The sequence below is a fragment of the Sorex fumeus genome, unplaced genomic scaffold, assembly GCF_029834395.1.
Source record: "Sorex fumeus unplaced genomic scaffold, SorFum_2.1 ptg000026l, whole genome shotgun sequence".
Classification (NCBI taxonomy): Eukaryota; Metazoa; Chordata; class Mammalia; order Eulipotyphla; family Soricidae; genus Sorex; species Sorex fumeus.
Window position 1 is genome coordinate 4,271,023 of NW_026606083.1, and position 27,959 is coordinate 4,298,981.

The 27,959-nt window shown below is 39.6% G+C and overlaps 1 protein-coding gene across 7 annotated transcripts in view; it reads right to left on the reverse strand.

Annotated features, from left to right (window-relative positions):
* CCDC138 (coiled-coil domain containing 138) overlaps positions 1–27,959 on the reverse strand; it is a 113,622-nt gene that overhangs the window by 992 nt on the left and 84,671 nt on the right. For 5 of the 7 annotated variants that reach the window (XM_056114679.1, XM_056114678.1, XM_056114682.1 and 2 more), the window contains exons 12-14: positions 26,525–26,717; positions 16,976–17,152; positions 3,968–4,106 (exon numbers count right to left, since the gene is read on the reverse strand). In XM_056114679.1, the coding sequence (XP_055970654.1) occupies positions 3,968–4,106; positions 16,976–17,152; positions 26,525–26,717 (509 nt within the window). Of the gene's footprint in view, positions 1–3,967; positions 4,107–16,975; positions 17,153–26,524; positions 26,718–27,959 lie in introns of those variants that run through there. The other 2 variants (XM_056114683.1, XM_056114684.1) reach the window with 2 other exon arrangements.

Here is a 27,959-nt window from a genome sequence, read left to right on the forward strand (position 1 = left end):
GCACAAAAAATTGTAAATCTACAACTGTACCTCATGGTATTTCACTAATAAAAAGAAAAAAGAAAAAAAATATTATACAATCTTATACAATCATTCATTTGAAATAAAAGGAATTACATCTTTGTGTTTTAAAATTTTTACACTAAGATTTTATTAAGCATCAACTATTTGTACTCAAATAGTTTGAATTATTTGGTCAGTGTTTCTCAACCAAGGGCCATGTGTCCTCTGAAAATCCCCCAAATATTCCAAGAAGCAACAGGTAAAAATATGTAAATGGGAGGCTACAGAATGAGACTAAGATGGGCACTACCACTGGAAAAAGAAAAGCTACCATTGGGGTCATAAAAACTTGAATTACTCTAGTTCAAGTTTTGTTCTAGTTGTTGATAAAGAACAAGATAAAGAACTAAGTGTAGGTCGCCGCCCACAAACAAGTCCTTTGGCTGCTGATCAGCTGCTTATCGGCCATAATCCCAGAAATTCAGAAACAAAACTTGAAACCCAGGGGGTTTTGGCAGAAATGCATCTGGACTATGCATTAGGTCTCCAGTGCCGAACCACCCCAGATGGGAATGGGTTTTGTGCCTTGGCCTGTTTCGCCTGGTGGCTCAGTAGCTGCTGCCATCTTCCAGAGGCGTAGGGACAGCCAGAGAGGGGCCTGCAGTGATGAGGGACATGGGGCCTCATGGGATGGGGTGGAGCCGGCCCACCCCCACACCCCTACGAGACCCCCGAGTTGCCACCCACGAACGAGCCCTCTGGCTGCTGATCTAGCTGCTAATTGGCCATGATCTCAGAGACTCAGAAACAAAGCTTGGAACCCAGCAGCTTTTGGCAAAAATCCCTCCAGATTTAATTATTAAAACTTCAGAATTCCAACATCGTGCAGCTGCTATCACTATCGCAGCTGCGCAACATCATTATGCTATTCATAATCAGCAATAGAAAACAAATCATCTACTGTTGCCTTTTCAGCAGATCTGAGTGTTGGGGTAAAATCCCAAATAATAATGGTGGGTTTGGTGTCAAAATATTTAATGTAATCAAAGTAGAAAGAGAGTAACGTGGAAATCGTCTGCCACACATGTAGGGGGGAAGGTGTAGGATGGGGAGGATACTGGGGGTTTTGGTGGTGGAAAATGTGCCAGTAATGTCTCTATTCGTTCCAGCACTGAGATTTATTTTAGCAACATCACAGATGTGATGAGCTTCTTGTGGTATATTGGTGGTGTAACATATGAGATGTCTCATGGCTGCAAAATGTGGCCATGTGGTCCAGGAATATATTCACCTATGGGTGAGGCTCATCTAAGCATGTGGAGATCGGCTGTGAACATGGCCGGTGATTGAGTTCTGGACGTTTTCAGCTACTGGGGCTGGGTCTGTTGGGGTGGGAAGGGGAACTCACCTCCCCCCAAGGTTGCCCTGAATGAAACATCCTGGCGCTGGTTTGGAGGCATCTCTATGGTGTATTGTTCTATACTATCTTTTGAGAGTAAGGTGCTTGAGGGTTCACTCCATGGCACCCTGTATAGTCCCGAGCATGACAAGAGTGATCCCAAGATCCAGAGACTCAACAATAAATCCCTCAAAAGAGCAATCCCTCCAACCATCCTGAGTGATCCCTCCAACCATCTATTAACTTAGTGATCCCTTCTTTATCCCAACATCTTCTCCCCTGCTCATGAGGCAGGTTTCCAACGATGGAAGGCTCAGCTTTTAACAACATGTTACTAATCTCTTATAGAAGGGCTTAATGGCTCCTGGGTGAAATACAACAATCTTCACACACTTTCCTCTAAGAAATCTTTTTTGGATCATTTTTAGCAGATTATTCATAACAAGCAATATAAAATAAATTACTTCAGTTCTGCTTTGGGGGCAGGTTTGAGGTTCAGGATGGAAACATTCAAAATATGGTAGTGGTAAGGTGTAATGGTGGTGGGATTAGTGTTTGAATATTAAATGTAATCAATTATTGTGAAAAACTTTGTAAACACAAAATAAAATTTAAAAATATTTAAAAAGTACAATCTCCCCCAAATTAGGTTTTTAAAGAACAAATTAAACAGTGGCACAATCTAGACTTTTAAAATTTTTGCTAGCACCCAGATGACAGTCTGTCCTTGAGTTAATCATCTATAACCTATCCTGTAGGAAGGGCTTTATATCTGTTGATTGTTTATTATAATGTTCAACCACATGTGTTTAGTTTTAACACACTTGACTGTATTACTTATATACATTCTCCATCCCTCTCAGAGAGCCCAGCAAGCTACCGAGAGTATCCTGCACGGCAGAGCCTGGCAAGCTCCCCATGACGTATTTGATACGCCAAAAACACTAACAATAATGGGTCTCATTCCCCTGACCCTGAAAGAGCCTCCAATACTATTGGGAAAGATGAGTAATGAGAGGTTGCTAAAATCTCAGTGCTGGGACGAATGGAGATGTTACTGGTGCCCGCTTGAGCATATCGATGAACAATAGAATGACAGTGATACAGTGATACAGTGAATGTTCAACCACACCTATGTGTAACTGCTACCCCCAACCCTTCATGATTCTCTATAACTAATGCTATGAGTAAATGATCACTGATTACCAAAAAAAAAAAAAAAACCGCACCTGAATGCTCTGAACAAACACCATGAACTCTAAGTATCTGTATTGCAAACTATAATGCACAAAAGGAGAGAAGAAGGAGAGAGACAGAGAGAGAAGAAAAGTGCCTGCCACAGTGGCAGCTGGGTTGGTTATGCTGGGGGATGATGAGAGGGAAACAGGAGACATTGGTGGTGGGAAACGTATACCGGTAGAGGGATGAGTGTTGAATCATTATATGACTGAAACCAAAACCAAATTATGAACAGCTTTTGTAAGGATCTATCTCACAGATATTCAATTAAAAATTTTTTAATGAAGTCATGTGGAGTTCATGCCAGCTTCAGTGGCTAAATAAACAGCAGTACTTATACATTTAAAAAAAAAAAAAAAGAAAAGAAAAAGCTACATCTCCAACAACTCAGCAGTCACGCCCATAAATTGCCTCTGGCTGTAGGCTGGTAACCTAGTCATGGCCACCACCCAGATCCCATGTCCTTCTCTCCCAGAAGGGAGCATAACATGACACTCGCCATAAACTATGCCACCAGACTCCACGCCAGGCTATTCCACTCGGAGCGCCCCAGAGGGAGGCAGGTGAGACCCCTCCCTGCCCCAAGGGACCCAACCCCAGCAGCCAAAAACCTCCACTACTCAACTGCTGCCCTACTCCCAGCCGCTTTCCACAGGCTCCAGTCGAGCTTCACTCACAAATGAACCTTTCCTGAACCGCGTGTCCACGAATCTTCATAGGATACTTCATAGGACACACCTTACCCATACTCCAAGAGTACCACACCACTTTTGATGGGCTCCAAAGTAGGAGGTAACCAACCTTAGAGGGAAATAAATTATTTTGGTTCTGCTTTGGGACAGGGATTGGGGTCTGGGATGGAAACACCCGAAATATGTTGGTGGGAAGATATATGGTGGTGGGATTGGTGATTGAATATTAAGTGCAATCAAATATTGTGAACTACTTTATAAAATAAAAAATAATCTAACTATCAAAACACTGTAAATCACTGTTCTTTAATTAAATAAACAAACTTTAAATATAATGAAAAAAATTCTACTTTCAGTCTATCACTTAAATAGGCGGTTTTACATATCATTAAAATTTATGAATTCAAATTTTCTACATGTTTTTTGTCAGTTTTTATTTCATAATCAAAACTGAACTGGTACAGAATACAAAAAGCTTATGATCAAAATAAGCTTCCAATAAAAATGTAAATACACTGACTACATAGACAAGGTAAACATGAAGTACAATTGCTTCAACAGAAGATACTACAAGATTGAAAAAAACTTTAATGCTAAGAAATAAAAATTTAAAATAATATAAATAAATTCTTACTTGATTTTGGAAAGTTTCTGTAGAATGATACTGAGCTTTTCTAGTATTTGAAGATCAAGCTTAGGAGTTCGAAGCAACACAGAACAGGTACGAAAAAATAAAGTGGTGCTACAGGCTTCTAGGAAAGGCTGCAAAGACTCTGCAAAATAAATCAGCAGTGTTTTACTGTTCAGGATGAGGCTAAAAAAGGAAACTTACAACAACAAAAAAAACTGATGCTATATGGGAAAACAACAAATACTGATTTGGATTTTCACTCTTTTTATACTTAAAGTATTTTGGGACAAAATATTTTCATTTAAAAAATTTACTGGCTCCTGTTGAACAGCATAAATCAAACATAAACTTATTTTTTGTAAAACAAAATTTCTGCTAGATAAAATTTAACATAAATCTATTTTAAAGAGGAATAGTACTCTCCTTAATAAGTTAGTTCACAGGAGGAACTGAAAGAGCAGCAGAAGAAAACTTTTGTTTGGAATAGGACAAAATCAAACAAAAAGCTTTTTTACAGAAAAGAAACCACCCAAACCATGAAAAGGCAACCTACTGGCCAGGAGAACATATCTGAGCATTATACATTTAACAAGGAGATGATATGCAAAATACATAACGCACAATTCAACAAGAAAAACCATCCAATCAAAAATATAAATAAATAAAGGCAGAACACTGAAAGGACATTTCACCAACATTTAGATGACTAAGAGACACTTGGGGGGAAACATGTTCATTATCACTTATCCTTAGAAAACTTCTAATTAAAACCACATTGGAAAAAAAAAATAAAACCACACTGAAATATAAGCTCACATTTGTAAGAAATGTCTATATAAAAATACAAGAAACAGTATTAACAAGGGTTTGGAGTAAATACTCTTCCAAAGTATAGTCTCTTAGAAAATGGAATGTAGATTCCTTAAAAAATTAAAAAAATCATAAGAGCCAGTTATTCTATTTCTAGGTATTTATTCTAAGAATATAAAACATCAATTAAAACAGATATATGTTCATACACTGACAATACAAAATTACACTAACAACAGCCAAGGCACAGAAACCCAAATACTATCAACAGATGATCTGATAAAGAAGCTATAAAATATACAAAAATACTACTTAGTTATTTTAAAATATTGACTTGCATTTATTTTAAAATTTTGCCTTCTGCTATAAAAGGTACAGAACTTGAGGTCAAGCATATTGTCAGTGAGGGACAAATACAAAATGGTTTTACTTATGTGAAATATATAGTAAACAAACTAACAAAAAACAAACTAAAAACACTGTGCCTCCAAAATTCAACTACCCGAAAATCAACTTAACAAAGGAGGTGAAATACTTAAAGAAAGAAAACTATAAATCACTTTAAAAAGAAAGTGACTAGAGAAAAAAGAAATATCCGACTACTCATGAATTGAAAGAATTAACACTGTTACAATGATTATCCTACTAAAGCTCTATATAGATTCCAAGCAGTTCCCACAAAAATTGCCATGGCATTTTTAAAGGATATGGGCCAAATGCTATTAAAATTTATATGGAGTAATAAAACTCCCATAATAGCCAAAACAATCCTTGGAAAAAAGAAGATGGGGTGGTTTTTCTTTCCCAACTTTACTCTCTAAAGCTCTAGTACCAAAGACTGTATGGTACTGGAATACAGACTCTCAGACCAATGGAAAAGAGTTTAGAACTCAGACAAAACTTCAGGTATATGGATAACTATTGTTCAACAAAGGACTTAGGTGTTTGAAGTGAAGTAAAGAAAGCCTCTTCAATAAATGGTACTAGGCAAAACTGGTCAGCCACAGACAGACTGACAGACCGAGACACACAGACACACACAGACACACACACACACACACACACACACAAACTTGGTTTCTTTCTAAACCCATACACAAAAGTGAATTCAAAATGGTTCAATGACCTTGATAGTAGACCCAAATCCATAAACTGCATCAATGGGAAAATAGGCACACCTTAAATGATGTGACTCTAGAGGCATCCTCAATGACTCAATGTCATTGACCAAGCAAACAGAAACAAACCAAAAACAAAAGGGGGGGCATCAAATTAAGAAGTTTCTGCACTGCAAAAAAGAAACAGTGACTAGAATAAAAAGACACTGTACAAACTAAGAGAAATATTTATTCACCATACATCTGACAAAGGACTGACATCCAAGATATATGGAACACTTGGAAAACTTAGTAATAAAAAAATCCAATAATATATGGGAAAAGGAGCTGAACATATATTTCCTCAGACACTTCTGAACACTTCGAACCCGGTTATATGAAAATATGCTTTTCATCACTCATCATCAGAGAAATGCAAATAGAATCAACAATGAGATTTATCAACACACCAGTGAGACTGGAACACATAAAAAGAGTGGAATAGGAACAACCAGTGCTGACCCAAAGCAGACAAAGACATTTCTAAAAAAATTTTTCAAACTTCAGACCAATCTCCTTGGTGAACACAGATGTCAAAATCCTCAAAAAAAAAATCTTAGCAAATTGAATCCAACAACATATCAAAAACAAATACACCATGATCAAGTGGGATTTAACCAAAAGATGAAAGGATGATTCAACATATAAAAATCAATTACTATAATATACCACATTACTAAAAGGAAAGATAAAAATCACATGATCATGTCAATTGATGCTGAGAAAGCTTTCGACAAAATTTAATATCCATTTACTACTGGGCCCGCTCGAGCAAATCGATGAACAACGGGAGGGCATTTACCTTTACTATTTTTTTAAAATGCCTCAACAAAACAGAAGTGGAAAGAACCATCTCCTCAAGATAGTAAGGGCCATTTATAAGAAGCCCACAGCAAATATTATTCTTAATGGTGAAAAACTTAAATGAGATCAGGATATGTACTGTCTTTTCTCTTAGTCAACATTGTATGAAAATTCCTAGCAACAGAAAAGGAAATCAGATGGGTCAAAGTTGGAAAAGAAGAAGTCAAATGAACTCATTTGTAGATGAGATGATATCATACAGACCCAAAAGAGTCCATAGAAAAACTTCTAGAAACAAGAAACCAAGACAGCAAAGTGGCTACAAAGTCAATACACAAAAATGAATTGCATTCTTATACACAAATAATGAGTCATAGGACAAAGAGCTCAAATAGTCATTCCTATTCAAAAGTGTTCAAGAATATCAAGTATATAGGAATCAACTTAACAAAAGAGGTGGGAGATCTATACCATAAAAACATGGTAGCACTGCAGCACTGTCCTCCCATTGTTCATCAATTTGCTCAAGTGGGCACCAGTAATGTCTCCATTGTGAGACTTGTCGTTACTATTTTGGCATACTGAATACATCATGGGTAGCTTGCCAGGCTTTGCCGCACAGGCAGAATACTCTTGGTAGCTTGCCAGGCTCTCTGAGAGGGGTGGAGGAATTGAACCCGGGTCGGCCACATGCAAGGCAAACACCCTACTCGCTATGCTATCGCTCTAGCCATGGTGTTTTAATAAAATTTGGAAAACAAAATAAAAAAGAAACAAACACCTATACGCAAACAGTGAGAGAGAAGAAAGCAACATGAAAAAAACAATCCCGTTCACAATTGTGCCCCAGAAAATCAAGTACCTAGGAATCAGCTTAACTAAGGAAGTAAAGGACCTGTACAAAGAAAACTACAAAACGCTACTTCAGGAAATAAAAGAGGACATGAGGAAATGGAAAGATATCCCCTGCTCATGGGTCGGGAGACTTAACATTGTCAAAATGGCAATAGTATCAAAAGCATTGTATAAATTCAATGCAATCCCTATAAGGATACCCACGACATTCTTCAAAGAAATGGAGCAAACACTCCTGAAATTTATATGGAACAATAAGCCCCCACGAATACTAAAGCATTCTTGGGAAAAAGAAAATGGGAGGAATCAACCTCCCGAACTTCAAACTCTACTACAAAGCAGTAATAATTAAAACAGCGTGGTACTGGAACAAAAGCAGAACTGCAGACCAATGGAACAGGGTTGAATACACTGACATCTCCCCTCAATTATATGATCATCTAATCTTTGATAAAGGTGCAAGAAATGTGAAGTGGAGTAAGGAAAGCCTCTTTAACAAATTGTGCTGGCATCACTGGATGGCTACATGCAAAAAAATGGGCTCAGAACTCTGCCTAACACCATGTACAAAAGTAAGATCAAAATGGATTAAAGACCTCAACATCAGACCAGACACCATAAGGTACACTGAAGACAAAGTTGGCAAAACCCTCCATGACATTGAGGCTAATGGTACTTTCAAAGATGCCACACCACTGGCCGAGCAAGTAAAAACAGAGATAGATAAATGGGACTATCTTAAACTAAGAATCTTCTGCACCTCCAGAGAAACGGTGACCAAAATACAAAGACAGTCTACAGAATGGGAAAGGATATTCACCGAATACACATCTGACAAGGGGTTGATATCAAGGATATACAAAGTACTGGTTGAACTCCACAGGAAGAAAACATCCAACCCCATCAAAAAATGAGGCAATGAAATGAACAGAAACTTTCTCAAAGAAGAAATCCGAATGGCAAAAAAGCACATGAGAAAATGTTCAACATCATTAATCATCAGGGAGATGCAGATCAAAACCACAATGAGATACCATCTCACACCTCAGAGACTGGCCCACATTCAAAAGAACAAAAGCGACCGATGCTGGCGTGGATGTGGCGAGAAAGGGACACTCCTTCACTGTTGGTGGGAATGCCGACTAGTTCAGCCCTTTTGGAAAACAGTATGGACGTTTCTCAAAAAATTAGAAATTGAGCTCCCATTTGACCCAGCGATACCACTCCTGGGAATATACCCCAGAGAGGCAAAAATGTGTAGTCGAAGTGACATCTGCACTTGTTTGTTCATTGCAGCACTCTTTACAATAGCCAGAAACTGGAAGAAACCTGAGTGCCCAAGAACAGATGACTGGTTAAAGAAACGTTGGTACATCTACACAATGGAGTACTATGTAGCTCTTAGAAAAGATGAAGTCATGAAATTTACATACAAGTGGTACAATATGGAAAGTATCATGCTAAGCGAAATGAGTCAGAAAGAGAGGGATAGACATAGAAAGATTGCATTCATCTGGGGGATATAAAGCAACAAAATATGAGATTAATACCTAAGAATAGCTGAGATCAACACCAGGAGGATTACTCCATAGCTTAGAGGCCAGCCGGGTATTCTAGGAGAAAGGGCAGTTCAGAAAGAGAAGGGAGCACCAAATAAAGGGTGTTTGGAGGATCCTCCCAGGAGGGGAAATGCATGTTGAAAGTAGACTATGGACTGAACATGTTTGCCACTCAATGCCTCTTTTGCAGACCACAACACCCAAAAGGAGCGAGAGAACAAAGGGGAATGCCCTGCCACAGAGGCAGGGTGGGGGGGGGGGGGGATATTATCCATGGTGGTGGAAAATGGGCACTGGTGGAGGGATGGTATTTGATCATTGTATGACCGAAACCCAAGCACAAAGATTTGTAAATCTACAACTGTACCTCATGGTGCTTCACTAATTAAAAAAAAAAAAAAGAAATTTCCAAACTGAAAACAAATAAATTTTATTAATTCTGAAAATAAAAAAAGAAACAAACAGTACTAATAGGATGTGGGAGAAGGAATCCTCCACTGTTAGTGTGAATGTCATTTGGACTTGCCTATATGGAAACATTATGGAGATAGTTCAAAATACTAAGAATTTAGACTATATATGACTCAGGAAGTCCACTTCCTGAATTCTACCTGAATAGCCCAAAAAGTACACATTTTTTTCTTTGTTTTTAGGCCGTTTCCAGCTGTGCTCAAACCTTATTCCTAGCTCTACACTTAGGAATCTCTCCTAAGGAGCTCAGGAACCATGTGCGGTGCTGGGGATGGAACTAAGGATAGTCTTACCCATTGTACTATCTCTCCAGTGCCACAAAAGCAATATTTTGGGAAAAAAAACTTCCACATCTATGTTCACTGCAACACTAGCCTCAATAGCACCTGAAGTGACAGCTCTACTTAACACATCCCATGCTGCATACAATTCGTCTCATTGTCTTTTGGTGATGACAGAGAAGAAGAGAGCAACCTCAGCTTAATTCCTCAGCATCTTCCAGGGAGTCTAACTACAAAGACTCACCCCCAGCACAGAAAGAACAATAGAAAAACAATGGGGAAAACACATATAAACCCGACAAGCTCAATGATGAAAAACAGTACCACTGAAGATATAACAAAAGTAAAACCTCAGACAATGTCTTTAGTGACACTGTGATGAGGATGCCCAACAAGGTCAAAGAAATAATAGCACAGGTAGCAAACAAAGCATAAGAAAACATAAGATCAAAAGAACTACAACAAACAGAAACAACATATGAAGAATCTGGCGGGTGATATGAAAAAACTCAATAGAAGCTTTGAATAGCAGAATAATGGAAGTTGAGCAAAAGATCAAGGAGCTCCAAGGCAGAGGAAATTGCTAGGAAAAAGTAGAAGGTGGAAAATAGTCTGAAAATAAAGGAGCAGCATCTCAGAGAACTATGGGTTCAATTCAAGAGGAACAACATAAGAATCATTGAAATCTATAAAGAGCAAGAAGGCAAATGTAATAAAGAAACAACAGTTAAAGAAATTTCCTAGAATTGACCACAGGCACAGTCAAAAGGCCCAAAGGGTCCCAGCAAAAACAGACTTAACCAGAAAAATTCCAAGATACTTTGTACTTAAAATTACAAAATCCAATGATAGAAACAGAACACTGAAAACAGCAAAATTAGGAAAAGGAACTTCAAAAGAAAACCCGTAAGATGTACAGCAGATAGAAAAACCCAGGTATGCATGACTTGTGACTGAAATCTCCAGGTTCACGTGGAATTTGGAGTGGGTGACCTCCTCCCATCTCCCTGTGCTTCCTCCCATCTCCCTGGCAGCCATACTCAGGAACTGCCTCTGGCACCATATAAGTTCATTAATGGCCATGATTCAGCTCCCAAATAAAGCTCTTGGAAGAGAGCAACACAGAATGATATGCCATAGAGATGCCCCCAAACCCTGAAGTCACCATGTAGCTAAAAAAATTTTTTTTAATTAACCTCTATTCCTGGAGCATGCAGCTTCATTTGCTCCACTGGTGTAGCAAGAGTGACACACCACCTTTCGTGAGGTGTAAAGTAGAAGGCAACCCATCTCAAAGAGAAAAAAAATATATATATATATATATACTTACTAAGCACACAAGGCTCAACCTTTAACAACATGTTAGTAGTAATCTCTTATACAAGGGCTTAATGGCTCTAGGGTGAAATACAACAATCTTCACACACTTTTCTCTAAGGAAATTTTTTGGATCAGTTTTATTAAATTATTCATAACAAAATATACAAAATAAGTTATTTAAGTCCTGATTTGGGAGCAGGTTTTGGAAGTCAGGGTGGAAATCTTTGAAATAAGGTGGTGGGCAGGTATAATGATGGCAGGACAGGTGTTGGAATATTAATTGTAACAAATTATTGTGAACACTTAATAAAAATAAAATTCAATTTAAAACAAGAGAAAAAAGATGTATAGCAGATTAAATGAAGCTCTGCATGCAGAAAGGTATGGGGGTGGGGGTGGAAGGTATATGGAAACTCAACGAAACAAACTCCTGTCCAAGAATACTCAATCCAGCCAGATTATCATTCAGGTATGTAGGAATGATATTACTTCATGAACAGGCATTAGCTTAGGGAGTTAACAATCTTGACATCAGTTTAACGCAAGACATGTCAAGAGTTTCCCACCTCGTGGCACTGAGTATGGCACTCAATAATGGTGCATATGGATTCCCTTTACTAGATTAAGAAAGGTACTCCTAACTTGCTAAAGGGTTTTATACATTTTCAATAATGAATAAACGTCTTATATTGGTTACAATCACTAAGCAGTCAAACATCACAAATTGATCTCTCTATTGCTTTATTTTCTGATAACCCCATTTGCCATTCCTTTAAGTTTTGTTGGAGCATGAAATACGAAATAGATTTGTTATATGGCTGCCAGGTGGATGAAGGCTGGGAGGTGGGAGGAAACTTGGAGGTGGAACTGATGTTGGAATACCTTATGCCTGAAACAACTCTATATGAACAACCTTGTAAACCAGTGTCTTTTTATTTTTGGGTTTTTTTTTAACTTTATTGAAACACCTTGAATACAAAGTTACCTCATAACTCCACCAATGTGCCCTTATCTCCACCAATGTCCCTAGTTTCCCATCCACCCCCTAAGCCTGCTCCCTTACAGGCACTAATTGACTTTATGTTGCTTATTACAACATATATCTCGTAATGCTAACATTGCGGCCTGAGGATTTACTGAGGTGTTATGTGTGAGTTGAGTCTTCTGTGTTACTGTCATGAGCTTAGGGGGCTTCTACTCAATTTTCCCATCTAATTTCCTTGTGTCTGTTGGGCTGTCAGCTCCGTGGTCTGGGGGTGCTGTGCAGCTGTATATGCAGCTGTTTGCTTCAGGGGCTCTGCAGCTAGGACATTAGCTGCAGGTGTCTCTCTGACCTCTCTGAGATGAGTCCTGAAGCTGGGACGATTCTCGCAGTGGTGGAGCCTGATGGGTGGGCAGAGCGCTGGGTCTTTGCAGGGCAGGGACTCCGTCAGCCCCCCCCTCCCACTTATGGTGCAGAGATCTTGGCCTAGGACACTCAACTGCTGGTGTCTTTCCAAGATCAGTTCTAAAGCTGGGCCATTTCTTGGAAGTTAAAGCAGTGGTTTTTTTGGTTTTTTTTGTTTTGATTTTAAACACTGATCACACCATGAGTATCCAGTGATTCCAAGTGACCATAGGCTTCCGTAGGCTTCCAGCATCACACCCCTGTAGAGGGTCCTCTGCTCATCATTCTGGTGCTGCCAATCTCCCCAGGTGCAATCGACAGCCACATCCTCAAATACCACCATCTCCAGAGGTCTGTTCATTGTCTTTGCTCTTAGATGAAAACACTGAAAGGGAGCCCGGAGAGGTAAAGGTGGAGTCAGGAAAAGAGTGGCCTGGCTTGCCCCTTGACCATAGATTCTCATATCCTGAGCTCTCTACTGATTAGCTTTCTGCTTCTTCCAACCTTGTGTCCAGGTCATGGGATCCTCCTTCTGTGTCACAGTGAACTTCAGTGAACAGTCACCAGTATGCAAAACCTAGTGGGTTGAAACCAGTCTTCACTCCCAATGTTTTTTTTTTAATTGAATCACTGTCAGATAGATCCTTACAAAGTTGTTCATGATTAGGTTTCAGTCATAAACATCCATCCCATCCTTCCACCAGTGTACATTTCCCAGCATCAGTGTCCCCAATTTCCCTCCCATCACCACCTACCCCACCCCAAGGCGCCTCTCTCTCTCTCTGTCTCTCTGTCTCTCTCTCTCTCTCTCTCTCTTTCTCCCTTTCCTCCCCACTCTGTCCCCTTCCTCCATCCCCTTTCCTCTCCTTTAGGGCATTGTGGCTTGAAATATAAATATTGAAAGGTTGTCGAAACACAGTGTCTTAATAAAAATTCAAAGAAAAAAAAGTTGTCTGTCACCATAAAAGAAAAAAAAGATACAGTAATTAACAAAGTATGCTACTGGAGTAAAAACTGACTCGGCAATGAAACAGAATTAAGTCAAACTTCAGGCATATGAATAATCTTTGACAAAGGATGTAAATTTTTTAAGTGGAGCAAGGAAAACTCTTCTACAAGTGGTGCTGAGAAAACTGGTCAGTAATGAAAAAAAAAGAAAGAAAGAGAACTCACACCTCTATTTCACATGATAAACAAAAGAACTAAAAATGGGTTTAGAGGGGCTGTAGTGATAGTATAGTGGGTAAGGTGCTTGCCTTGCACCTGGCCCACCAGGTTTGATCCTAGGCATCCCATATGGTCCCCTGAGCACCACAGAAAAATCCCTTTGTGCCGAGTCAGGAGTATGCCCTGAGCATCGCTGGGTATGGCCCCAAAACAAAAAAAATGGGTTAGAAACCTCAAAATTGGTCCTGAATCTCTGATGTTTATTGAGGAAAACAGGTAGAACATTTTTACTGAATCTAGAGGCATCTTCAATCACTTAATTCATCAGTCAAGCAAACAGATGCAAAAATAAACAATAGGCAGAATCAAATTAAGAAAACTCTCTACTGCAAAAGAAATGATAACTAGGATAAAAATCACTGTATCACTGCCATCCCGTTGTTTATCGATTTACTTGAGCGGGTGCAGTAACATGTCTATTCGTCCTAGCCCTGAGATTTTAGCAGCCTCTTCTTACTCGTCTTTCCCAAGGATTAGAGGCTCTTTCAGAGTCAGGGGAATGAGACCTGTTATATTTACTGTTTTTGGCATATCAAATACATCACAGGGAGCTTGCCAGGCTCTGTCTGTGCGGGTGGGATATTCTTGGTAGCTTGTTAGGCTCTCTGAGAGGGATGGGTTTTCAATCACCAGAAGTAGCACTCTTGTTTACTTACTTCCATGCTACACAATGATTTTCCAAAAACAAAGAGATTTAAATTTTTTCCACCTTCAAAAAGATATAAACTTTTTAGTTTTGTAAGTGATATGAAGAGGGAAAAGAAAAACATCATTCCAAGTAAAAAAGAATTACTAAAGCAAAATAACTGATTAAAAGTCAAAGGGTTGGAGCTGGAGAAATAGTACAGCGGGTAGGGTGCCTTGCACGCGGCTAACCCGGGTTCGATTCCCAGCATCCCATATGGTCCCCCGAGCACCGCCAGGAGTGATTCCTGAGTGCAAAGCCAGGAGTAACCCTTGAGCATCGCCGGGTGTGACCCAAAAAGCAAAAAAAAAAAAAAAATTCCAAGGGTTACTTGATCTGAGACTCCAAAAGGAATGCCAAAGTAAATGAAAATACGTTCAGCATCCCCATACATAAGTTGTCATAACAAAATTTTAAAAATCAGACTAAAATAGTACAAACATGAATTAAAATGTGTGACAATGTATACAGCTGGAATACTTCCTTACCCCAATACCTCAATAAAAGTCAAGTTAGCAGAAACAATATAACTATGCTTATGTGTTCTCACTTAAAATGGAGATATGTCTGAGAAACTCTTGCCCTCTGAGAAATTAAGGTTAGTATATAAGTAAGTCAGAATTATGAAACCAAAGGAAACTTAAGGAGACAGACTATATGAGTGCAAGTTATATAGCCACACAACTGAGAAGACTACTAGAAAATATGTCACATTAGTGAAAATTTAGAGAGAGGAAAAAGCCACATTATTCTTAGTGCTGCTGTTAGTGTTATTGTTGCTTTATTTTATTGTTTATTAAGGTTGCTGATACATTTTTATGTCATTCTGATCTCATTGCTTCTTGCTATCCTGTGCCTAACTTTTAGGCTCAGAGAAAGGAAAAATATCCTTCCTAGATGCTTCTCACCCCCCCCTTTTATTCTTTCCCCATTCTCACCATGTTCCTTCTAGAGAAGTTTGTGTCCTTGGGCTAACCCCAAAGGACCAGACCATAAATTGTATCACTAGAAGTGGAGGGATGAGTACTCAATCATTGTATAACTGAAACTCAAGCACAAAAGTTTGTAAGTCTACAACTGTACCTCATGGTGTTTCACTAATAATAATAATAATATATATATATCACTAGAAGGTACAAGGATGCTGCTAGTCAGGTCTGAGTAGGGAGATGATAATGTCCAAAAGTAGAGAGAGAGAAAGAGGGAAAGTGGGTGGAGATAGAGGCTGGGGTGGAGCAGAGTGATGTGGCGGGAGGGATTCCCATCATTGGTGGTGGGAAACCTACACTGGTGGAAGGATGGATTTTCAATCACCAGAGAGAGCATTTGATTGCATGTGGCCCAGTCGGGTTCCATCCCTCACATCCCACAGGGTCCTTGAGCACCACCAGGAGTCAATTCCTGAGTGCAGAGCCAGGAGTTACCTCTGAGCATCAATATGGCCCCAAACCCAAAAAAGAATGGCAGTCTCAAGCTGCCACTATTTCTGTAGCCAATTTTTCCAAAATGCAACATGCCACACCCAGTATAACAAGGCAGTTTTATTTAGCCTTTCCAAAAACAATACTTAACTTTCCATGCACTACTGATTGACGCCTCTTCCGTTGTACTTCATAGAAAGCGGGGATCATGACCCTGTCACCCAGGATTGTGAAATAAGTCACAAGTATGTCCTGTATTCTTGCAGAAATACCACCCGAGCAGCAGTTCACTCACTGGAAACCCACCTAATCTTTACTTTGGTTTTTTGTTGTTGTTTCAGTGTTTTGGGCTGGAGTGATAGCACAGTGGGTAGGGCATTTGCCTTGCAGGCAGCGGACCTGGGTTTGATTCCTCCACCCCTACTGGAGAGCCCAGCAAGCTCCTGAGAGTATCCCGTCCTCACGGCAAAGCATGGCAAGCTCTCCAAGCTCCCCATGACGTATTTGATATGCCAAAAACAGTAACAACAAGTCTCACAATGGAGACGTTACTGGTGCCCGCTAGAGCAAATCAATAAACAATGGGAGGACAGTGCTACAGTGCAGTGCAGTGCAGTATGACTGAAACCCAATCATCAAAGCTTTGTAACTGTAACTCTGTAGCATTGTAGCACTGTCCTCTCCTTTTTCATTGATGTGCTTGAGTGGGCATCAGTAATGCTATTGCTCCAACCCAAACAACTATAACTCATGGTGATTATATTTTAAAAATTTAAAAAATTTTAAAAACTCAGAGCAGAGGCACCATCTTCAAGAACTCTGTCAGGTCTTCAGTGCTACTAGTCTGAATGAATCATATAAACTCTTTGGCTTGAGAAAATAACAGTAGTTTTCAAAGCTTAGTCATGTTATTCTCTCTGTGTCTAGATCAAGAACCCACTAACTGGGAAGTTATTTAACTGACAAACAACTTCAAAAGGAAAAGAAAAAACCCATCCCAGTAAGATGTGTGTATATAAAACTTAGAAACTTACTAGATTCCACTGTCATCTGAAGCAAACTATCAATGACATTGGAAAGGAGTCCTTTACTAGATATTCTTAGATGACTTAATATTACTGGAACAGCTTGATACTCCAAAAACAAGACTTTTCCTTCATCCGTCTTCAAGTCCAAACAAAGAGAATCAAATGCCTGAGCCAAGTAATCCGCTGAAAAACAATTAGTATAATCAACTGCCATATCAATACTCTGTTGGTAAACAGCAACAGAAGGATCTCATTCAACAAATTCAACAAATTCAAAAGGAAACAAAAGTTTAAACCAGGGCTAAATTTAGATGTTCTACATTGCAAATTTGTTGAAGCTCAACTGGGAAAAGAAGTGAGTACTCCCATGAATTTCATTCAAAATTTTCACATTTTAACACCAATAAAGATGAATCCCATTTATTTTCTTTATCAAGAAAGAAAACAAGCATCTTACAGTAAATGCAAGTAATTTTATTTTCCATATTTGATTATAACTACCACATACATCCTAGTACTTAAATAGTACTCATACTTCTATATGTATAGTAGTTTACGCATCTTATCAATTTTTATGTTTATTTATATTTTTATTATTGTTGCCTCGTAGGTATTTTCTTACTTCAAAACATAAATTTATATAAACTTACTGATTAAGTTTTAAATGAAGCTTTCTGTCTCCTAAAAAAGATAAAAATTTATTGCTGCCATACTCATGACTGCTCTCCAACGTGCTTGGATGAGCCTGCCTCATGACTGAATCTGCAGAAAAACCCAGGTATGCAGGATTTGTGACTGAAACTCCAGGCTCAATGGAGTCAGGAATGGATGACCTCCCCACATTTGCCTGTGTTTCCAGTAGCTTGGCAGTCACACCCACAAACTGCCTCTGGTGCTATATAATCTCATTAATGGCCATGATCCAGAGACAGCAATAAATCTCTCAGAAGAGAGCTCAGAACAATACACCATAGACATGCCTCCTGACCCACACTAGGCTATCTCATATGGGGCAGCTTGGAGACAGATAGGTGGGTTTCCCTTCCCAGCCGAGAGCCCCAGGAATCGAAAACCTCCACAACTAAATCACCACCATGCTCACAGCACTCTCCACAGGCTCAGACAAACCTTGTGTGTGTGTGTGTGTGTGTGTGTGTGTGTGTGTGTGTGTAAGCACACAAGGTTCAACCTTTATCAACATGTTAGTAATCTTTATAGAAGGGCTTCATCTTCACACACTTTCCTCTAAAGAAATTTTTGAATCATTTTTAGCGGATTATTCATAACAAGTAATATGAAATAAATTACTTCAGCTTTGCTTAGAGGGCAGGGTTTGGGGTTCGGGATGAAAACATTCAAAATATGGTGGTGGGAAGTGTAATGGTGGTGGGATTGGTATTTGAATATTAAATGTAATCAATTATTGCAAACAACCTTACGAAAGTTAAATAAAATCTTTTTTTTATTAGTGAATCACTGTAAGGTACAGTTACGTACTTACAAACTTTTGTGCTTATGTTTCATTCATACAGTGATTGGGTACCCATCCCTCCACCAGTGCCCATTATCCATCACCAATGATCCCAGTATTCCTTCCATCACCCCCACCCCATCCCCCCCACTCCACCCTGACTCTGTGGCAGGGCATTCCTTTTTGTTCTCTCTCTCCTTTTGGGTGTTGTGGTTTGCAACAGAGGTATTGAGTGGCCATTGTGTTCGGTCTATAGTCCACTTTCGGTATCTTCCAATCCGAGCAGGTCCTCCCAACACCCTTTACTTGGTGTCCCTTCTCTATCTGAGATGCCTTTTCCCCCAGGACATGAGGCCAGCTTCCATGCCATGGGGCAAACCTCCTGGTCCTTATCTCTACTATTCTCGGGTGTTAGTCTCCTATTTTGTTACTTTAAATAAAAATCTTTTTAAAAATAATAAAAAAGATCAAATATTAACCATCCAAAGACAACTTCAGACAAGAAGTATGATTTAGTATCTTACTTTTTGCTATACATCTTCTGTATCAATGATAGTGATGGAGTATAAAAAATAAAGAAGGGAATTAGACAATGGTAATCTTGAGACATGACTAACTGAACTTGGAACTGTGGGGGAAGAGAGAAAGAACCATGAGATAATACCTGAGGGACCTGGAATCACTGGGTGGAGAGACTGGTATAGTTCTTTGCAGCTACAAAATAATGACCTGAATACCATGTAACCTATAACTCAATCAGCTTTTTTAAATTGTCAGTGAACTATGACGTTATGATGGCACTTACTAGGTCAGAATCCCTGAAACTTTCTTAATGACTATTCACAAACGGTTGGGAAACTTGGTAAGGCAGACTAGGAAGTATTAAACCAGAAGATATTTAAATTTTAATTGAATACACCAAAAACTGATGTGATTACTCTTACAGTTTTACAATGTGCCTTTAAATAATCAAAAATATCCTAGTCTTCTAAAAGTCTCCTTTCAAAATATTCAAAGGAATAGAAAAAGATTGTTTTTAAAGGTAGAGTGACCCGGAGTACATTGAACACAAGACAGAAACACTGTTAGAATATCCTGTAATTGGGGCTGGAGCAATAGCACAGTGGGTAGGACATTTGCCTTACACATGGCCAACCCGGGTTCAATTTCCAGCATCCCATATGGTCCCCTGAGCACTGCCAGGAGTAATTCCTGAGTGCAGAGCCAAGAGTAACCTCTGAGCATCACTGGTGTGATCAAAAAAAAAAAAAAGAATAAAGAATATCCTGTCATCAAAATCTTATGCTGAATTTCTCTGTTGCAGTTCCAACTTCATGAACTTAAGAAATAATTAAGAATTATTAAAAATTTGGAGCTGCTGGACCTGAAAGACAGTATAGGGCTAAGGCTCTTGCCATGCACCCGGCTTATAGTGGTTCTCTGCCCAGCACCACCAGGAGTGATTCCTGAGTTCAGAGCCAGGAATTTAGGTGTGGCTCCAAAAACAAAGAAAACAAAAGAAAAGCTAGAAGCTTGGAGTCAGGAATGATTGTCACTGGAAGGGTACGTGCCCTGCATACAAAGGCCCAGGTTCCAGCCGAGCACCCTAGGGTCAGGAGGTGGCAAGGGGGCTGATTTTGGAGGAATTTATTATAGCGTGCTTCAATTTTACTTTTAGAGAATTTAGTTCAGGAAACACAGACATTACTGCCCTTTTATTTTTGTAGTTTAATAAAACATCATAAATTAATGTACATTTAGGCTAAACATTCCCAAACGATTTAGTCTTATTTATAAATTTACTCTTAGCAACATCTCAAAAGAGTATAGATGAATTTTGATCTGCAGAGAAACAAATGTTTTTATCACAGTGCCACCTACTGTAGACACAAATTACTTATTATCTGAAAGATTAAATAAACTGAAATATAATATAGAAAGATAGCAAATTTTTAAAATGCCTATTAAGTTTGTGGATAGAAAAAGTGTGTGTATGTGTGTGTGTGTGTGTGTGTGAGAGAGAGAGAGAGAGAGAGAGAGAGAGAGAGAGAGAGAGAGAGAGAGAGAGAGCATGTGTGTGTGCTTGTGTGGATAGGTGTACACCTAGCTGTGTTCAGGACTTACTCCTGACTCTGTTCAGGGATCACTAATGGCACAGCTCAGGGAATTATATAAATGCTAGGAACAGATCAGGGTAAATCAGATGCAAGGCAATCTGGTTATCTCCTGTATTATCTCTTTGGAGGTCCCTTTTTTTTTGTTTTCGTTTTGGGGTAACACCCAGCTGTGTTTAGCTGTGATTTACTACTGGCATATGTTCAGGGTTCACTCCTGGTGGTATTCAGATGATCTTATATATCAGGGACTGAACCTCGGTTAGCTGCATTTAAGGCACCTGTGCCTATTAAAAAAAAAAAAAAAACCTTTCTGGGGACATACCCTTTGATGCTTATGTGTTACTCCTTGCTCAGGAACCACTCCTGGTGGGGCTCCAGGAACCATATTGGATGCTGGGTCAACCATGTGTAAAGCAAGTGGCCTACCCCTTGCATTAACACTCAGGCCCCAAATGTACTTGTGCCTTATCTCATGCTGGCCTTATATATTCAAGAGAATTTTAAGTATAGTCTCATTTCAATTCCCTAGTAATAAAGATTTTCTAAAAATATTATAATTTATAACAGCCTCCTAAAATCTTGTTATTAATTTTTCTCAACTGGTTTCTAAAAAAATATTTTATTTATTGAGTCTTTAAATACAGACCTAAAATTTTATATCCTTTTAATTCTTTATCAAAAGCCGACCTATTGTGACAGGGTGGGGAGGGTGGAGTAATGAAGAGGTGGACTAGAGACGATATAGGGACAGCAGTAGTCTTAAGGCACTTTGGTAGTGCCAAGGTAATGTAATTTTGTACATTAATACCATAAAAGCCAACACTACTGTAACGAGGTTACCTGAACCTGGTTACAGTAGTGAAAAATAAATTATAACAAATAAAGATTATAAGAAAAATAATTTTGTAGTTAAAGTAGATTATTCTTTGGGTGTTCTTAAAAATTAGAATACGGGGGGCTGGAGTGATAGCACACCGGGTAGGGAGTTTGTCTTGCACGCAGCTGACCCGGGTTCGATTCCCAGCATTCCATATGATCCTCTGAGCACCTCCAGGAGTAATTCCTGAGTGCAGAGTCAGGAGTAACCCCTGTGCATCGCCAGGTGTGACCCCCAAAAAAGCAAAAAAAAAATCAGAATACATATTTTTTTTTCTGAAGAAGATAGATCTTATAGAAAATAATTTAATTAGAAAAATGGAAGAGGAAAAGAATAGTGTTCAAGAGAGAACACAAGAAGTGAAAGAAAGATCCAGTAGCATGGCACAGAGAAGATATTTTCAGGGGCTGGAGGCAGTTTTAGACATAGACTCCACTGTAACGGAGTAGAGTAGCCCTAATTCTTCATACTCCTACAGGTGGGCATGGTTTGCGGAGCAGGTGGATGCTCACGCTGCCAACAGGTAATTTCTTGCACCATATCCTATTCAGGGAAAGAAGAGACCACCACCCACAAAGCTTCCTCAGATCCTTCCCTGGCTGAGACGGGGATGCTGATAGTGTATTAGAAAGAAGTATCTCCAGACTACCACAGGCACCATGGGGAAACAGTGCAGATTCCCATCACAAGGGGTGCATGAAGATAGAAGCCCTGAAGCCTCAACAAGGAATGCCCACATACATAATCTCTCATTAAAGAATTCAGAGACATTCAATGAGCTCAAAGAAACAGTGGAACAAACATCTAATAAAGTACAGAATATGAAAGAAACAGTGAAGCCAATAAAATACAAGAGGAAATGAGAGAGATATAAGAAAACTATAAACAGAAATGGCATTAATAAAAAGATTCGATAGATGAAATGAAAAACTCAACAGGTACTCCTTAACAGTAGAATAATAACACTGAAGACAGAAACAGTGAGTTTGAGATGCAGAAAACCTCCAGGCAACAGTAAAAGATGGAAAAAATCCTCAAAATAACTCGCAGAACGAAGAACTCTGGGATGAATTCAAGAGGGAAAACGTAAGAATCATCACAGTTCCAGAGGGACTGGAAGGCAACCCCAATGAGGCAGTAACAGTTAAAGACATCACTGCTGAGCAATTCTCAGAGCTGTAAGATGCAGGCATCCATGTGCAAGAAGCTGAAGGGTACGAGCTAAAAGAGACCCTAATAAAGACTTCAAGACATACCCTAATCAGAATGATGAACACCAACAGACAGAGATGCAGTACTGCAAGGAACAAGATCAAAGAAGAAAGTTGCGTACAAAGGAGCATCCCTTAGATTTACAGCAGCCATATCAATGAAGGCCTTGGGGTTTCATTGCCAAGGACAATGGTAGAGTACAAAAGCTTAATAAAATGAAGGCTTGATCAAGAATACTTTACCCAGCTAGACTCTCAATCATATCTGAAGGAATGATACACAAATTCATGGATAAACAACTGCTCAGGAATTTCAAAAACTCAAAACCAATTTTGAAAGAAAAACTCAAGGGGCTACTATTAGGCAAGAACAAATCCCACAAACAAAACAATCCTCTAAGAAAGATAGCACAAAACCCCATGACAATAATCTCTTTCAATGTCAATGGTCTAAATGCATCAATTAAAAGACATTGTCACTGTCACTGTCCTCCCGTTGTTCATCGATTTGCTCGAGTGGGCCCAGTAACATTGTGAGACTTGTTACTGTGTTTGGCATATCAAATATGTCACAGGTAGCTTGCCAGGCTTTGCCATGCAGGCAAGATACTCTTGTGGTAGCTTGCTGGGCTCTCTGAGAGGGGCGGAGAAATTAAAAAACACATAATGGCAAAATTGATTTAACTCTGGAAAGAAAGATGGCGGCCGCACGGGAGCCTTGTGGAAAGCAGGTTTGAGCCGGGCTTGGGGGAGCGGCGGGGACCTCATGGGAAGGGGGGCTTTGTGGGCCGTCCCCCACGCCCCACCGAGGTCGCCAGCTGCCCCCCACGAGCGGCTCTCCAGCACGGCCACGGCCCCCGGAGGCACAAGGACTTAGCACAGAGAACCACCCACTTGGAGCAGAAAAGCAAATGGACTTGTGTTAAAACGCACCACCAAGCCTGCCCGGAGGGGAAGGGGCGTTGACCGGCCCGCCCGCTCCTCTCTGGAAAGAAAGATGGCGGCCGCACGGGAGCCTTGTGGAAAGCAGGTTTGAGCCGGGCTTGGGGGAGCGGCGGGGACCTCATGGGAAGGGGGGCTTTGTGGGCCGTCCCCCACGCCCCACCGAGGTCGCCAGCTGCCCCCCACGAGCGGCTCTCCAGCACGGCCACGACTCCAGGGCACAGAAACCAATCTCTTAACTAGCTAACTTTTAATAGAAATTCTTCCAGGGTCAATAAGTAAAATAGCAGAAATTCAAAACCACGCGGCCGTGATAGCGGCCGCGCGACCTCATTTTATTCTTAAACCAAGTTGTAGAAAGCAAATCATTTCACAACGCTGTTTCAGCATGTCTGATTGTGGGGGGTGGGTCGTAAACTCTAAACAATAATTGTGCATCTTCTATCGAAATAATCTATCTAGTCAAAGTATATAGAGTATTAACTAGAACTCATCTGCCTCACAAGAATTGGGAGGGGTGGGAGGTGGGGGTCTATTGGGGTTCGGGGCTAAAAATGAGTATTGGTAAAGGGAAATATGTTTGGTATCTACATGACTGAGAACTAAACCCGAAAGCTCTGTAACTTTTCCCACAGTGATTCAATAAATAAATAAATTATTAAAAAAAAATTGATTTAAAAACTGAATCCAACATTCTGCTGCCTAGAAGAAACACATTTGAATATTCAGAACAAACAGACTCAAAGGAAAAAATTCTTCAACCAAACAACTGCTTCAAAAAGGCAGGGGTGGCCATACTAGTATTGAACAACATAGATTTCAGGCTGAAAAAGGTTATAAGAGGATATTGAAATGGTAATAAAAAATCTTCCCCCAAACAAATCCCAGGCCTAGATGTATTCACTAGTGAATTCTTTCGAACCCTTAAAGGACCTACTACCAGTCCTTTTCAAGATTTTCCAAGAAATTGAAGAAACAGGAACACTTCCAAACTGCTTCTGTGAGGCAAAGCAGACAGATCGGGCAATAGTTGCCAATGTCATGGATGTCTCCTTTCTTGTACAGTCGTTAAGTCCTGCTGGTTTTCCATTGGGGCGGAACCTTGCATTCAGACAGGTAGCATGTGAAGAGCTGAGCCAGTGTATTGATGAGTGCTGACGGCAGTTTTTTGTGTGAATTTCCCTGGAACTCATTTTCTGTCTCTCTCCATTCAGATAACAAAATACTAGACTACAGACCATCAACAACAAATTTATTGTAGGCAAATATGGAAACTGGGAAATCCAAACTAAAGGTGCAAGCATGATCACATTTGGATTAAGGCCCTCTTCCTGGTTCATAACCTGGTCTGTGCTATGTCCTCACATTAATATGAGACTAGAAACCTTGATAAAGTCTCTTTGATAAAGGCACAAATCTCAGTCATGAGTGAAAGCCAAAAAAATCTAATAAATAATTGGGCTGGAGAGATAGCACAGAGGGCAGGGCATTTGCCTTGCACTCGGCCAACCTGGGTTTGATGCCCAGCCTCCCATATGGTCCCCTGATTGTCACTTTATCTTTCTATATCCATCAATCATTATTTAAAGCAAACAATAGTTAATGGTAAGTATGTATAATATCATACTGTCCTGGCAGAAGGTGATAAGGAATACCTAATTCCCTGGTTTTTTTCTATATTTAACTTGGTTTTGTCACCTATTGTTATACTTCATCTAATGATATATATTAATACGTGCTAAACTCTTATGGACTAATACCCTTCTCTTCTCATAAATGACAGTTCATTTGCCACCTAGTCTGCTTTTTCATTGAGAACTACAATCACAAGAAAGGTAACTAAGAAGACAATCATCTTAGCACAGTAGCAGCACATCAGTCTCATAATAAAAAGACAGTTAAAAAAAAAGTTAAGATTCTGAAATTTCTCTTCTTAAATTCTACATATCATCAACAACTAAATAAAATATACTTAAAAGAAAGTAGCACTATAGCACTGTCCTCCCGTTGTTCATCAATTTGCTCGAGCAGGTCCAGTAACGTCTCCATTGTGAGACTTGTTGTTACTGTGTTTGGCATATTGAACACGGCACAGGTAGTTTGCCAGGCTTTGCCATGCGGGCAAGATACTCTCGGTAGCTTGCTGGGCTCTCTGAGAGGGGCAGAGGAATCATACCCGGCTGGGCCAGCCGGGCGCGCAAGGAAAACACCCTACCTGCTGTGCTATCGCTCCAGCTCTAAAAGAAAGTAATAAAATAAAATTGTTGCCATTGCCTACTTAAAAAAAAAATACCAGAATTAGAAATATGATGCACTTATTGCTTGACTACTTTGATAACATTTATAAAATACATATATATTTAGTTATCCTTAACAATAATCATAACGATAGGCCATAATTGTATTAAAGATGGCCACCGCTGACTGAAACATTGACAAACTTTTGTCAATGACCACATAATAATATTGTCAAATACACAGCTACTTGAATTTAAGGCAAAAAGAGCCAAACAACAGGTGAGAAATTAGCAAGGTTGTGTACAAAGCTTTACTTTTACAATATAGGTGGAGGATTAGATTTGGCCCATGAACTATAGTTTGCCAACAACTTCTGAAGTGGAAAATAAATAACAAACAACTCAATACTAAAAGTAAATGCAATGATAATAGTAAGCAAAGGTCATTCTGGGAACATGATTTAAGATAATAAGAAATTCCTCTTCCAGTTAGGGAAGGACAACACTTCAATTTAGTAAATTTTCTAAAATTTAGTATATACCAGTAGGTTTTTTAATAATGTGCTACCATTCTAAACTCAGATTTTCATTCTGAAATGTATATTTTACTATGCAAAAATTTCTTTCTATATAGCATTCTCTTCTGCTTAATTACAAACAACGATATAATAAGTATCTTTAAGGACATTTGAAAGCTTACCTTGAGTGACCGTTTTGAGAACAATTAAGGTTGATAAGAATCTCAACTGTAAATTAGTGCTCTTAAAGAAAACAGCTGTCTTTGGTTTACTCTCCACAGAACTCTCTAGTGAATTATCCTGAATTCCCTTAGATACTATTCCTTTAAATATATCTTCACCCAGTCTTCTCAATGTTGATGTCATAGTTGAATGCTATAAAAAACACATATCTTAGGAGTAATCATATTCAAATACTCATATTAGGTATATTTAAAATAGTCAAGCATATAAACTAAAAGTATTTTTAATGTTTTTTATTGAAATATCATAGTTTACAACAAAATTAAATGTTATTTGATAGTTGAAAAGCACTATAGCAAGCCCTCCAACAATGTTTCAAGATCTTTCTCTAAGGTCTCTTCCTCCCAGCCACCCACTCTCAATTTCTTCTAATAAATTTAAAAAATACATAAGATTTGGAAGTGATAATCAACTTAAAAATTATGACAATTGTGGCTGGAGAGTTCATACAATGATCAGAGTGCTTGACTTGCACAAGGCCACCCATGTTCAATCCCAGCATCCCATGTGATCCCCTGAACACCACCAATGAGAATGATTCCTGACTGCAGAGCCAGGAGTAATCCCTGAGCATCACTGGGTGAGTGCTCCCTGCCAGAAAAAAAAAAAAAAAAAACGAAACTTACAGCTACTTCAGGGCCGGAGAAACAACTCAATGGGATGAAACCCATTCACCACCAGGAACAACTCCAAAGCACCTAGTCAGTAGATTCTGACACCACTGGGTATGACTCAAATCCAGGAAAAAATTCTGACTATGTCTCTAAAAGAAATAACCAATCTACTAGAAACAAAAAGTTAAAACAATAATTTCATAAGAATTAGGGGCTGACCTGGCACCATGTAATCTCATCAACGGCCAAGACCCAGAGACTATAAAACTAAAGCTCCTGGAAGAGAGTGCCACAGAATGTCCTGACCCCGAGTCAGGCTGTCTTCACCAGGGTACCTTGGAGGGGGGTGGGCTGAGTCTCCCTCCCCAATCCAAACAGAACCCCTGCAGGCAAAAACCTCCAGAACCCAAACACAGCCATGCTCAAGGCCACTCACCATATGCTCGGACAAACCTCACCCAAGAGAGGATGAGCCTCACTCAAGAGCGGATGAAACTCACCCAAAAGCAGACCAGCAGGAAAACCCTGGTATGCGGGAACCTGTGACTGAGATCTGCAAGTCTGCATGGATTGGGACCTGGCCTCCTCCCCGCAGATCCCCAGTTTTCCAGTGGCTTGGCAGTCACACCCACAACTGCCCCTGGCACCATGTAATCTCATCAACAGCCAAGACCCAGCGACTATAAACTAAAGCTCCCAGAAGAGAATGCCACAGGATTTCCTGGACATTATATTCTATCCATAACAAGCAATACAAAAC